Source organism: Morone saxatilis, unplaced genomic scaffold (genome assembly GCF_004916995.1).
Source record: "Morone saxatilis isolate NCDOM2014 unplaced genomic scaffold, NCSU_SB_2.0 Contig15, whole genome shotgun sequence".
NCBI lineage: Eukaryota > Metazoa > Chordata > Actinopteri > Moronidae > Morone > Morone saxatilis.
Window position 1 is genome coordinate 12,104,676 of NW_023339707.1, and position 14,274 is coordinate 12,118,949.

General features: G+C 40.0%; 2 protein-coding genes across 5 annotated transcripts in view; both read right to left on the reverse strand.

Moving 5' to 3' along the window:
- The window catches only part of srpk1a (SRSF protein kinase 1a), a 12,179-nt gene extending 9,752 nt beyond the window's left edge, over window positions 1-2,427 (reverse strand). For all 3 annotated transcript variants that reach the window (XR_004796573.1, XM_035657265.1, XM_035657266.1), the window contains exons 1-2: window positions 2,323-2,427; window positions 1,610-1,664 (exon numbers count right to left, since the gene is read on the reverse strand). Coding sequence is in view for 2 of the 3 variants with exons in the window: in XM_035657265.1 (XP_035513158.1) it covers window positions 1,610-1,664; window positions 2,323-2,335 (68 nt within the window). In the remaining variant the exon portion in view is untranslated. The remainder of the gene's footprint in view (window positions 1-1,609; window positions 1,665-2,322) is intronic.
- Window positions 2,428-3,400: 973 nt separating this feature from the next.
- Window positions 3,401-14,274, reverse strand: part of mapk14a (mitogen-activated protein kinase 14a) — a 12,097-nt gene continuing 1,223 nt past the window's right edge. Inside the window, exons 2-12 of one of the 2 annotated variants that reach the window (XM_035657268.1) lie at window positions 12,372-12,501; window positions 12,127-12,185; window positions 9,080-9,191; window positions 8,479-8,508; window positions 8,105-8,152; window positions 7,894-8,008; window positions 7,719-7,790; window positions 6,445-6,524; window positions 5,076-5,154; window positions 4,765-4,938; window positions 3,401-4,645 (exon numbers count right to left, since the gene is read on the reverse strand). In XM_035657268.1, coding sequence (XP_035513161.1) covers window positions 4,581-4,645; window positions 4,765-4,938; window positions 5,076-5,154; window positions 6,445-6,524; window positions 7,719-7,790; window positions 7,894-8,008; window positions 8,105-8,152; window positions 8,479-8,508; window positions 9,080-9,191; window positions 12,127-12,185; window positions 12,372-12,501 — 964 coding nt within the window. In that variant the 3' untranslated portion in view covers window positions 3,401-4,580. Of the gene's footprint in view, window positions 4,646-4,764; window positions 4,939-5,075; window positions 5,155-6,444; window positions 6,525-6,918; window positions 6,999-7,718; window positions 7,791-7,893; window positions 8,009-8,104; window positions 8,153-8,478; window positions 8,509-9,079; window positions 9,192-12,126; window positions 12,186-12,371; window positions 12,502-14,274 lie in introns of both variants that reach the window. The other variant, XM_035657267.1, reaches the window with a different exon arrangement.

Genomic DNA, 14,274 nt, shown 5'->3' on the forward strand with positions numbered 1-14,274 from the left:
TTTGATTTTTTTGTCCGTTTATATATGTGTAACATCCTATAATCTGTGTTTGCCAACAGCTCAGCTGCTAATATGAACTTAAAAGCCAAATAGCCTGATGTTACTTCCTCCACAGAGGAGATTAAGGCTGCTCATCACCATAAGAGCCAAGAGAGCAGAGATCACATTCAAATAAATTCCTAAACTGGTCTGTAGTGTCTCACAAATGGGCTGCTGCTTTCCACATAATCTGCAACCTACTTATTCATGTCTGACACGGCTGTTTGAAACAGAGAGGCTTTACTGCATGTTTGTGCACAAACGACAGAACAAACAGCTAAAATTAATTACAGAATAATTTTCGTGAGATTTTGACTTTCTAATGACGTTTTTCCATTTGACATGCATTCATGCACTCTTGCATTTCTGAAATGTATAATTATTCTCATTAATAACACATTTTTAGGAAGCTATCATAATTGGTTAAATAATAATTTATCATCTCAAGTCTCATACTCAGTCACAGCTCTTAATTCACTAACGAAGAATGCAGACAGGGATGAACCAAAGGAATACCATTACTTAAATGTGGAGCCAGACACAACTCCAATTAGCCATCTTTTCATGAAAAAAATAAATAAAACATGGCTGCTTTAATTTTGTGTGGGTGCTCGTCACAATAGGTAACTATAATAATATAATAGGCAACTGTGTGTCTAATACCTAAGTTGTTCTGGTGGCTGAGGGCTTTCACTGAACTGATCCTTACACCTGATTCAGAGCAATAGATCTTACACTTTGCTATGTCCATCGCTCTTCCATACATACGGCGCTCAGCATGCAGGGATGACTGTGGCATGCAACGGTACCGTTTTAAGTTATATTTAGTCTCTTAGTGTCATATGATTCTTAAGCATAATGGACATGCCAGTTTCAGCCATGAAGATAACGCGGTCAGGAGAGGAAAGTATCGGCAATAACACTGTTTTCAGTGAAACACCATGCTTCGGTGGGCTGATGTGGGCTTCTTCTTATTCTCTGGTTTTTAAATATAGCACAGGCTGTTATGTAACACACAGGAGGATGCCACTGATGGCATGATTAGTAGATTGTTAGGTACACAACACCAATCAGCATTGGAAATCGACGCTTGAGTGGGTCTATTTTGAGCCCTAAATGTTGCATTATCTTAATGCAATCATTCATAAACTATTATGATAGTAGGACGTAGCCACGGAGTAGTTTATTTCCGGCACTGCATGCTGCACATTCAATAGGGACAGCTTACAACTCACATCCTATTTAAATAACTGTCCAAATAAATAATGCTGCTGCCCTTACTTGAACCCGTGCAAACCTGGAAAGCTATGGAAATGAACCCAGAGTGCATTATTTTGACATGTGTTCATATCAGTCTTGCACTGCTTTTATCGCTGGATCACGCACAGACCAAAATAAACGTGTGCAAGCATGCATCCAAGGACCCTGTGTCATTCTCACACGTCTGCACCAATGTCCAGGCTGCAAATGTGTCAAGACTGCAACAAAACAACCACCTCGAAATCTGACAAGATGCATGCTTAAAGGGCACGACGAGCTTTGAGTGTGGGTTAAAAAAAAAAACACTCACTTTTTGTTGGTCTTCTTCGCTTTCGCCCTCTTCTTCCTCGCCTGAATTGCCAGAACTGTCAGAAGAAAAAAAAAAAACAGTGAGCAATTATTTTGCCATTGTCTGGGTGCCGTTTGTTGTCTAGCTGACTAAAAAAATAATAATAATTGATGACACTGTCTGAGGCAAAGGACACAACTATGAGCTCACCCTACAGCCCAGGAGCTCGCTCATTATGCAGTGTATCGTGTCATATGAAGTGTAGGTATGTAAATCACAGTTGCGGTGCATCTGTCGCTCTGTCAGACACTGGGAGCCGTCTCACGTTAAATTACATCACTAAGCTATCCACCTTGGTAACCATTCCTCTAAATACACCAACGACAGTCGAGTATTTTAACACACACACGGGCGGCTAGCTGCTCGGTTAACACGGCAACTAGCTCATGTTTATGCCGTCGCTGTTTTAAGCTGTGTGTGAAATGAGAAAGAGCTAGAAACGCAGCTAGATAGATAATCCTGACATGTCCCATTGGGGCTAAAGCTAATGTCTGGAGAGCTAACGTAGCTCCACAGTGCGTGACAGACGCGTTCAATTAAACCACAGTCTGAACGAATGCAGCTCGGATAAACTTCACCTTTGTGAGTGCGGAGGAGGCACACGCTGCAGTGTCAACACACACACGGGCTAACAGTACTCATTTAGTGCACGGCATGTCGGTGTGAAGATTTACCTTTTCTCTCCATGTTGGCTGGACTCGTAGCTTAGCCGTTAGCTACTCCACCAGTGATCGAATGTTCCACGCATGCGCGCTGGTTCGTTTTTGCTCAAGGGGAGCTTCCCCGGCGATGTCTCCACCTGAGCATCAAACCTTTTACTACACTGCTGCAGGGCAACGGGGGCAGTGAGCAGCCTGTTGTGAAGAGGTATTTTATGTGTAACTCATTTTTTAACCTTTTATTAACATAGTTGCAGAGTCAAATGGTCTGCCTGATGGAAAGTGAGGGGATTGAATGGTTTGTGTCCACAACGACACATATGAACAACTAGATTAAGTCACTATTGGGGTAGTAATACTTGACAGTCTATGAATCTGATAATGATGTATTGTCTAATATTCCTATTTTTTTNNAAAGTTGTGACCATAATATCTGAGAGGGACCTTTTACTGTTAATAAACGCAACACAAACTGTGATTTCTTGTTGTTTTTACTCAGTATGTGTTAAAACATATCTGTTTTAAGTTGATATCACCTGAGGATATCAGAGCTCTGTTCCATAAACCAGGGCAGGATATACTTTTAGCATTATTTTGTCAGCATCTTGTGTTAATAGGCATTTAACATTGGTAACTGATAATGTGGCACTTTAGAGACATGAAGGCAACATTGATTTTCCATTTGAAAAGTACTGCTGAACCACAGACAAAAATGCAGCAGTCATCCCTCCTCTGCACAAAGATGATTTACAGTGCACTCAAGACGTCTTTTAAAGGTAGTTACTTATTCCAAGACCATGTGCCTTTTTCATGTTTGTGATTGAACAATTTGTTTATGCTTAAGAACGCTTTAGCAGGGCAGATATAGCACTTGTCATCACTGCAGGTCCTCGAGAGAAAGTCAAAATATGCATTAATTATCGAGAAAAATAAATAACTTGCAGGTCATTGTCCTCTTGTAAAATCCGCCACGTCAATGCATTCATTTATTCTCAAGTGAAATCACTGAGAGAGGCACTGCTGATAAAATAAGTGTTTGGCAAATAGGAAATAAACATGCTGTAGAGGAAATAAAAAAAAAAAAAAACAATAGTTCTCTTAAAAATAAGTCTTTATTTTGTTAAACAAAGGACTAAAGATAGTAGTTACTCTGCAGGATTGAAAATAGTTTAAGGGATCATTCAATTGTTGTTTATAAATACCACCTCTACAAAGTATAAATACATCTGAAATCCCTCTTTTACACATTTAAGCAGTATTTCTATTAGAGGTTTTAGCATGACACTTAAAATTCCTGTAAACCAACAACACACTCTCACAAACGCACACAAAGTCTTTAACTGATGTACATACTACAAAGTGATTGCTTTATAACACATCGACAGTACGTCAGATTTAAAAAATATGGCGTAGATATTTACATATTTTTGAGCAGAGCATGTACGAATGAATGTTTTTTTTTTCCTATTTAGGTGCCTTGTTGAATAGCACTGTCCTTAAACAGCAGAGGCTCAGATTTATGTGTGTAGCCACAATATATACAGTCTCACTGAGCATCTAAATAAATCAAAATAAACATTAAAATGTGTAAAATTCAGTTGTTGAGCACTAAAAATGTCAGTGACTACACAGAACAGGCACATTCTCAAATTGTCAAATACCTAAAAACTACTGTCACAGATATGAATCCCTTCAAAGTGAACTCTTTTTAAATATAGGAACAATCGTGGCGATAGCTGAATCAAACAAGTAATTTTACAAATACATGCGACCCAGTGCTATATGTGACAGCTTGGCAGGGTGAGTGGTAGACTAGCGTAATCCTTTCTCAACTGATAGACAACAAAAGCTTATTCATAAGTTACTCAATAGAAAATTTTAAAACACAAAATAGCACAGCTATAGGTCCAGGCGTTTCAGCATCTCAGTGTCACAGTGATGAGTCATCAAAGTCTAAATTTTTAAAAAATTCTGCAGAATATAAAATTATTTCAGCTACCGGCAAGAAGTGACATTTCCCAGCAACGGACCATCAACATTAGTGGTTCATAAATAAGAATAATGATAATTGGTCAAACTCTTCCTTTTCTCCTGCGCTGGTAATGATCTCCTTACAAGAGCTAATCATGGACAATGCTTCCTCGGTAAATAAAGACTGACGAACGTTGGTAGGCACTCTGATACAAGTGTGTCTGAGAGTTTAACACTAATGCACAAGTTCGAGGTTGTTTCGAATTGTTGGAGGCTGGGGTCGATGTGGGTAGCACGTCTCGTTACTCCATGTCATCCTCGTCAAAGATAGGTGGCTCAAAACTACACAACTCCTCGTAGGTTAATCCTGTGAGAAAAACGAGAGAATGTTCAAACACACATCAGTATTTTGTATGGCTTTATATCTAACAGACATATGAAAAGATTTCTCTGGTATTAGAGTTTCTGTGTAGAATAAATACGTACGTTTCCACTCTTCAATCTCCAGCTCGCGGCTCTCAAAGCTCTGGTCGTATGGCTCGGCCTCGGGCTCGTCGTCTGGGTCGTGGTACTGAGCGAAGTAGGGGTGAGCCAGAGCCTCCGCAGCTGTTATCCTCTTGTCAGTGTCCAGAACCAGCATTTTCTCCAGAAGGTCCACAGCTTAAAAACATGTCAACATGTAAACCTCAAACAGTCTGTGATCCGTTAAAAAAAATCCCAGAGTCTTCTCATGTAAAGTTTTGGCCAGTTTACTCAAATATTACTCAAAAAGAAAAGCCTGTTTCCTCTGGTATTACCTTGTGGGTTGGCACCAATGAACACGTCAGCAAAGTTTCTCTTGGGCATTTGTGGCAAGGAGCTGATGTAGTTCCTGGCCTGGAAAAATAAATACAGTGAAGTACGGTCTGCTTCATAATGCTGACACATTTATATGCTCCTGATTCTATTCAATGTAGCTACCTACATCAAATCATTGCTGCTCACTGATTACATTTCTATCTACGGATGTGACTGTTTTGTATAATCCTGAAAGTATATAAATACTAAAACGAGTGTGTCTGCAGGTAAACTAGGTCCTCTTGTGACGAGCAGGACTCAGTTTTACTGACCACCCATAGCAGGAATTACACCGACATATACAAAAGAACTCAAAGTTGTGTTATTATTGGTTGTTGACTTCCTTAAGTCAGACGCAAGCAGTCAAAAACACATACGCAGCTGTTGATGATTGCTATGTGTAGCTGGCAGCAAATATATGATTGATAACCCTGACATGTGACAGCAAAACATTTTTATGTAATCGAAATTGGGGCTGCAGGAGGAACAGCATTTTTAAGATGTCCGATTTAAACAGATAAATCAAGTTTACACTGCAAATACAATTTTTTATGTCCAATTTTCATCATATTTTTTTTTTTAAATGCTGTTTTAACATCAAAACTAAATTTTTTCTTGAAAATAAAAAACTAAAAATAACAAACGCCAAAGATCCGGTAAAAAGAAAAGACCCTGCTATCTCCTGTGTGAGTGAAGACTCAACACCTCAAACAAAAAGACAGATTCATTGTTTAGGTTGCAGATTGTCGATTATTCTATCACTAAATGAAAAATAACACAAATACACAAAAACAGAGAGAAGCAAGTTTCAAGAAATGTGCAACAGAAAGAAAACCACAGAACAAAGCATCTTTCACACAGAAAATGCTGTTAGTACCTACTTTTATCACCAACAGTGAGTCTAGTTCATGTTTAATGACATTTGAATACTACCCGAGTCAAACAACAAGCACAGAAATGCGTTTCACTGTTGCAGTCACATGCAGCAAGCGTGTCAGACATCACAGAATGATTATCACTATGATTAAAGGGCAAAACTAGGGACTGCTGATAGTGGCCCCTAGAGGCTGTGCTGCTCCTTACACCCCCTAGACCAAAGTAGTTTGAGTCAACTAAGTGATTCTAGTCCAGCTTATGTGGCCATTAACACATCCATTCCACGCCATCAAATGTCACTGCCGTTATTCTATATATGGATATGTTAGTATAGTACTAAGCGAAGAGCTGCGTTGCTTTGAAAGCAAAGAAAAAGAGTTACAAAAGGTCTGACTGTCCTCCCGGCCCGGCCTGCTGTCTTGTCTAAATAAAGCAACCGTTGATCCTGCTCACCTCAGCGCTGGGCATCCTGTTGACTAGAGATGCTGGGGGCGTTCCTGTCAGACGCATTATCTGCTGAAGCTGGTTTATATCTATGAAGCTTGTGTCAAGGGGAGTATAGCGACAGAGCAGAGCTGGTTAAGAAGCTGATTCTCAATCTAACACTGCGGTTTACATCTAGATGCACTACAATGTTATGTTGAAAAGCAAACTTCAAGCTTGAAGCAAAATGTGACAAAAACGTTAAGCAGAGGAATTGGCAGACAACAATATTTTGCATTACAGTCAATCAGTGAAAATCAGAGCTCAATCACTTGTCTCATAATCATATCGTGGCAAACATAACAAGTCTCAAACCCACAAAGCTGAAGGGTGAAAAACATGCCGTCAGTTAGGTAGCAGAGACAACAAGTTATTGCAGTGTGCTTTGGAGTTTGGAGCAGAAAACTGGTTAGAGAAAAACCTTGCAGAACTTTGTGAACTCACAGACTCTGAAGATATTTTCATCAAGAGCTCGGGCCCTGGTGTTCCAACGAGAAGCATGATTAGCTTCAACTGATCGATGTCTACCGGCACACGGTAAAGGAAGACCAGATGTTAACAAGGGGAACTTGTAACTTCATGCTCCTTGTGAAACTTATGTCACTTCAAAACCATCTGTGAAATTTCACTATATTCGCTTTATATTTCACACATTAGATGCGACAAAAGAGAACTAGTCTGCACAGAGAAGAGAAGATAAAAGTATTTGAAATGTAAGCTGACAAAAAAGGAGGCAGCAGACAGTCCTGTTGTACATTTAATTTAGAAGCTCAGCCGTCTGAAAACACTGGCAAGGGGAGAGAAAGATAAACAAAATCTTGAGCACAAACGCTGCAGATTGATAGGCCCATACAAAGACTGGCAGTAATGTAAGTAATTGGCCTTGAGCCAACAATGCACACTGGCCGGGTAGAAAGACTTTAAGCACGCCAGTGGAAACATTACAGCAAAGAGTAAGTGTCAAGCTAGAGGGAAGAGTGGAAACAGGTACTATCTGTGTTACATTTTTAATATTAAAAAAAGCCTCGGGCAGCGTCATGTTGCAGGAGAAAAGATGAAAAGCAGATTTTCAAGAGAGGAAACAGAAAAGAAGCCTTGCAGATCTATTTCTGCTATGGTGCTGGCAAAAAAACATATATCAGTACTTCCCTGTCAATGTGGGTTTAACCTGTTTCATTTATTATGCAAATGAGGAGTTTCACTGAGAGCTCTGTACGTACTGTACTCTCAAATGAAAAGGATACGGTCAGTACCAGGAAAAAGAGTTCTTGCAGTGAGGAGTTCTGCCATTATACACCCCACTGACCAAATATCCACTGAAACACAGAAAAGCAAGACATTAGCATTCACTTGTTGAACAACTCTTCTATCAGGATGTATAGGTGCATACATTTAAGAGAGCTTTTTAGTGTTATCTACCTGTCATATTGTAATGCATCCAGTTCAACATAATCTCTGGGGCACGGTACCAGCGGGTGGCCACGTAGCCGGTCATCTCATCGTCAGTGTGCCGCGCCAACCCAAAGTCCAAAATCTGGGAGCAAATGAAGTGTAAAAAAAGCAGAGCTGTTTGCAAAAATATTCACATTTGTGAACTTAATGTTTTAAATAAGAGCCGCAGTTCACTGACCTTCAGCTCACAGTCTTCATTCACCGCCAGATTACTAGGTTTCAAATCCTGAAGGGAGCAAAGCCATAAATGAGAATGTGAAAGTGTAATTTAAGTTTAGTTAATGATAATTTTGTGCATTTATACTTTTCATGTGTGGAAACAAATCTGTCCCTTCTCATGAAAATAAAAAGCATTACATCATTAACACCATGCAAAAGTAAAGGTCATGTTTATGAGTTCCCTTCCCTTCAGTGTTTGCACAAGCCACAGGCCTAACTCTGCCAAGTGGAAGATGTCATAAACCCTGACACACTTTTTTTTTTTTTCAAAAATCCAATCAGAGTCAAAGACAAAGTGACATTTGTCTGACAAAGATCACACATAGCACTTACTCTATGAATGATGTCTGCTGAGTGGATATACTGGAGAGGGATAAAGGAGAATAGTGCATTAAGTTACAATATTAGTATTGTATTGATTTACCACAACATAAAATATCAGAGGCACTGCAGTACAATGTAGGAACCACATGATTCATCTCACATTTTGGGAAATACACTTAATCACTTTCTTGGTAAGTCAGATGGGATGAGATGATTAATTCCACTCTCATATGTATCTATTCAATACAGGCAGGAGAGGGTTAGCTTCGCATAGCATAAAGACTGGAAACGGCAGGCCTGGCTCTGTCCGAATGTTAAACAATCTGTCAACCAGCATCTCTACATCTCGCTAGTTAACACACAATATCTGGTTTGTTTAATCTGTACAAAGCTGAAGGATAAAAACATATTTTTTCATTTTACGGGAGGTTACACATGGGACTATTTCTTGTCCAGGTGCAGTGATTTCCTTTGGTCTTATTGTCACTGGGAGGTTGCCAGGCCACCAGCAGAGACTTTAGTCTTAATGCCAAGCAGATACAAGAGTGGTACCAATCTTCTCATCTAACATATTTTGCAAAATGTCAAACTATTCCTTTAACAACCTCACCTTTAACCCTCTGAGGATCTGGTATATGAGGAACTGCACATGGTCATCTGTGAGTTTCTGACATTTCACTATGTTGTTGAGATCAGCCCCCATTAAGTGAGTCACAAGATACCTGCCAATCATAAAAGATTGTCATCACAGTTTAAAGAGACAGAAATATCAAGAGGCATGTCAATGTTTTCTCACTTCACAAAAAACCCAGATGGATATAAATAAATATATTTGCACTTCCAACAAATTTTTCCAGGGTTGTTTGCAACCTGAAACTAATTTCCCATATGGCTAAGTGAGCTTAAACCGGTTTAGCTGCTACTTCTTTTCACTCTCAGTTCTCTCCAGAGGCACTGAAAGGCCAAGCCCTTCACAAATGGAATGTAATTTAACAACAAACCCAGATAAATGGGCTTAATGGGACAACAGCAGTGGATAATTCAAATCTAATCCCAGAGCTGTTTGAAATGCATAAACAGTACTTATGAAAGACGGCGAGAGGATGCTACAGTGGCAGTTTCACAGCCAAAACACACAGCCGTGTGCTGTTTCGTCAGTCTGCTGCTCAACAAATACCCATTTCATGAATACTCTTCTATTCATATACAGCACAGAGAGACAGAACTTAAAATAGCACTTGGTTACGCTTGAGCTTGTTTTCAGCAGCACACAGGGACACAGACACTCTCCAAAGTTCACCCTGCCTTGGGAAAAAAAGGGGATATAAATAGTGACCTCTGTTTTCCTCTCTCCTATAGAAACAGGAGCATGGCTGGAGCTTTGAGGAGCCTTACCACAGTGTTGTGACTCAGTCTGTATTTTTAGAGCAGAGGAGAACCACACTTACAGCACCTGCATATCTGAGATTATTACTGGATATCATACTGCACTCATTTCACATTTCCAGTGTTACAGCAGATGTGCAGATAAAGTGACACTTATTTCCTTCTGACAACCGGTGACTCAGCATTTATTCTCCTACGTAGCGCAGAAGAAACGTAATGGCACCAATTTCTGTTTCCACACTACCCGACTATTTTCTCTCCCTCTTTTTCCTTTCCCTCAGGAGCCCAGTGTCGCACACAGTCTACACGTGTGACCTTGTATCGCCTTCAGTTCTCCATGACATTATGCTAAACTGAGAGGATGGTTCTCCATTTCAGCTGCAAACACAATGAACTCCTCGAAGGGGAAAATTAATGTTGCAGAACCAGAGATATCATCCATTTTTATTCCATGCTTTCCTCTTCCTTGTCAAAATCCGCTGCCTGCATTACCCACAATGCAACTCAACTGCAGACTGTTGGTTGTAGAATGGAATTTTTTATGCTAGCAGCAGCTAATGTAGCCTCGGGCCGCTAGCCTCGAGCAGAGATGAGGAGCGCCTGGTAAGCTCACTTCTTTCTAACTACAAACCTCCAGATTTTTAAGTGACATTGCTTAAAGCAAGTTATTATACTTAAAACAGCTCCCTCTTGAGCCACAAGAGGCTTTATGTCAGCTTTTTTTCACACATGCAGTAGTACTCCTCCCTGTGGCCTGTAAACAGACTTTGAAAAAAAAAAAAAGCGTAATCCACAAAGATAGCAACTCTTACTACAGCTCATTTTCTTGTCAAATATGAAAAGGTCAGGTAGTCACACTGCATGGCACAGAGGCTATTCTGGGAGATGGCTGAGGGAAAAAGGCAAACTTCAGCACACTTCACTACTCTGCATCAGCCCAAGCTGTCAATGTCTGGGACCTTGTTCACATTTTACAGTAAAACGTATCTTGTTAGTGTGAGCTCTGAATAAAGGCATGAATGCACCAGAAAAACAACCCATATTGAGCGGTCTGGGAGGCTTGAGACCATATTTGTGGTGTAGTATGGATGCAGGGTTTCCTACAGTGTTTTATAGCTGTGGGCCACCTCCCCTGAAACAAACACCAGCTCCACTAAGATAAAAAATGAATACACTTATGAAGTAAAATTCTGAATGACTGCCAGACGGTATGTAATACATTTGGAAGTACATTCCTGGTGAACACACTCAAAGAATGCCACATAAACTAACATTTATGTGACTCCAATAACTTCCTAGTAGCACATATGAATATATAGTTGATTTACATATGCCAACCACTTGGAACAGGTTCTGAAATCCTATCAAACAGCATATCCTCAACTGTAGTTGCATGACTAAGCTGTTTAGCAATCATTGCAGTTTCTCATGGGTAAAAACCAGAGAGCACTGTCTTCCTCAGAACTAGAGATTTATGGGTTCTAGTCTTGGGAGTTTACATGTTCTCCTGACATTTCTGTGGATTTCCTCCCACATAAAATGACATGCATGTTAGGAATTAGAAATAACTGCCAATGCTGTTGACCAAGGCCTCAGACATGAAGTGGGTCCCTGGGTGCTGCACTGCTCACTCCCCGACTGCTCCAAAATACTTAGGATGAGTAAAATCTTACAGAATAATTTTCCATACATGGGTGAATTAAGAATGACATCCAAAGTGAGTGGGGGAAGAGAAATCTGACTCCAAGTACTCAATCGAGACACATTCTTTTTTTGGGTGTCGACTGTCAGAATTTAATACTTGATACAAGTCACTCAGTGTCTGTAGAGAAGAGGCACAACAGGGGAAGACAGCACGCACGCACGTCTGACGACTGAGTCACCGTCTAGCTGTCCACTTCTCATTTCTGACAACTTTCAACATCAACAAACAATAACTACCTGTTTGCCAGCAAGTACGTATGTTTCACAAAGTCCAGCAAGCAGGAAGCAAAGGGAAGGAAGCTGGTGGTGAAACAACTCTTGTAGCAGCCACACAGCGAATAACTAACAGAGTGGAGAATCTAAGAAATGTTCCAGCATGTTAGTCAGCTGGCCAGTTTCCAGGTGTTTCCCAGCCACAGCTACGATTGTCTGCTGCCGAGAAACTACAGGCTGCACTTTCTTGAGCACTGCTTTTATCTTAATCACAAAAGTGTTGCTGAGATGACCCCGAGCCGAAGGGAAGAGGGAAACTTAAGTAACAATAATAATTCTAAACAAACAACTTACACATCAGTGAATTCCTTCAGAGAAGTAGCAGGGGTGAAAACATCTAGGAGGCCAATCACCTGCAAAAATATGAAAGCCACTGTCAAGTTAATAAAAATGGACAACTAAAATGAATTAAACTGCAGATTTTCTTTATGCAAACACATTGTGAGGCATTACATAGGCAAACGCAAACAAGAGTGGGTTTTTTTTCACGCCTGTGCAACAGCAGACAGAACAAAGGGAAGAGAAACAAGTTTCCTCACATTTTCATGTTTCATGTGCTTAAGCAACCGCAGCTCTCGGTACGTCCTCTTGGCATGGATGATGGACTGAAATGGCCGAGAGAGCTTCTTCACGGCTACCTTCAAACCAGTACTCATATCGTATGCAGAACTGTTGAAAAAGTGGACAAACATGTAAGCTTTAATCTCATCAGTAATATTACTACTAATAATAGTAGTTACTATACTTTTTTGTCAGCATTAACTGATTTAAAGAATAACAGCTACAAGTGCTGAAAATCTACTGAATATTTTGAACTAGAAATGAACTTGAAATGAAAAGCAAGCTTGTCATTTTTAGGCAGATGAGAAAAACTGTTTTGGCTCAGAATGGGCTGAGTTTGCTCTCAAAACCAAAGTAGGTGCAGTTAGAGCTGCTGAAGGCTGAAAAAAGGGCAACATCAGCAGAAAATGTCATCTCTCAGCAGATTGAGAGCAGGCCGGCAGCCTGCACTCTAAAGGCTGACTGTCTTTAGACCAAACACTCCCCCCTGCTCAGCTCACCTAACCATGGCCATAACCAGAGGACAGCCACCTGTGACACCAATATCACCACTTGTTGAAGCTGAAATATGCAATACTTACCCTCCATATCAACCACTACCGATGTATTTTCTGTCACTTAATACAAATAAAACATGCATATCTTTAGAAAACAAAATCTATAGGAATGTTATCCGCAAGAGCCAATTTATGAATATGTAGAATCCAAAAAAAGATGACAAATGTGCATCGCAGAGAGAGAATCTGGGTTCTCAACCTCAAAAATATAAATCAGTTATCAAAGTAGAAAAAGGGAACATTTCAGGAATTACACTTTCATAAAATGTGAAGCTGCACAGACATTTACTGCTTTGGTGGTATCCAACTTTTTAAAAACTTTTATAAGTAAATATGGATAATAGAGTTGTCCATTAATGGCAGGGTTAGTGGTTCAACCTCCTGGCTCCTCCTGTTCACACGTCAATGCTAAAATTGCAGATTCCAGATGGTGAGGCCAGTGCATTGCATGGTAGCTTGCTACCATCGGCCTGTGTGCGTATGTGAATATGTGAATATGACACTAATTGTAAAGCATGTTAGATAAAAGCACTGTGTACATTTCTTATTGAGACTACGCCATTTTATTATCAGTGTTTTCAATATACTGTAAATTATTCAGATATGTGCCATCTCAACATTGTACAACGTAGTTTAGCTGTGCAGTTCCAGTATAAATAAAGAGGTCAGAGGCTCACCGTTAACTTAGGGTCAAGGCCATTATGTAAACACAGACAATATTGCACTGTCTCAAAGAAAGAAAAAAAAAACAATCACAGTCACTGCACTGGATGCACTGGTGGGCGGACAGTAATCTGACCAGCAACAGATTATCCTATTGCCCAGCAACAGCACAGCTGTCTGCTTCCATTTGCAAAACAAACATCTGCCCACTAAATCAAGTTTACCGCTGACAATGTTGTGTCCTAGATAGTATCAGCACAACCTATTTAATCACCAGACCAATGTAAAGGGTCGACCCTGTGAAAGCTTATGTGTTTGCCACAAAGCACCATTAAGGAAATCCACATTAACAGCATGGTCCCATGACCTCCACTGTAAATGCAAACGGCCCTGTACTGTACATTTGTTTATCATTACTGAAAACATTCACTGTAGAGATGAGCCTAAAAGTCATTCCCTGGTCTCGATGGCTGTATCACAACCGTCTGGACTGAGGCTGCAACTCATAATTATTTTCAGTTCATGGTCTATAAAAATTTAAGAAAAACAATAAAAAATTCAAAGATGTATGTGATATATAAAACTGAAAAAAAAAAAACACATTTTCAGACTTTATCTGGCTTAAGCAAAGCATTTTCCTTTCTAAATGACTACACATATA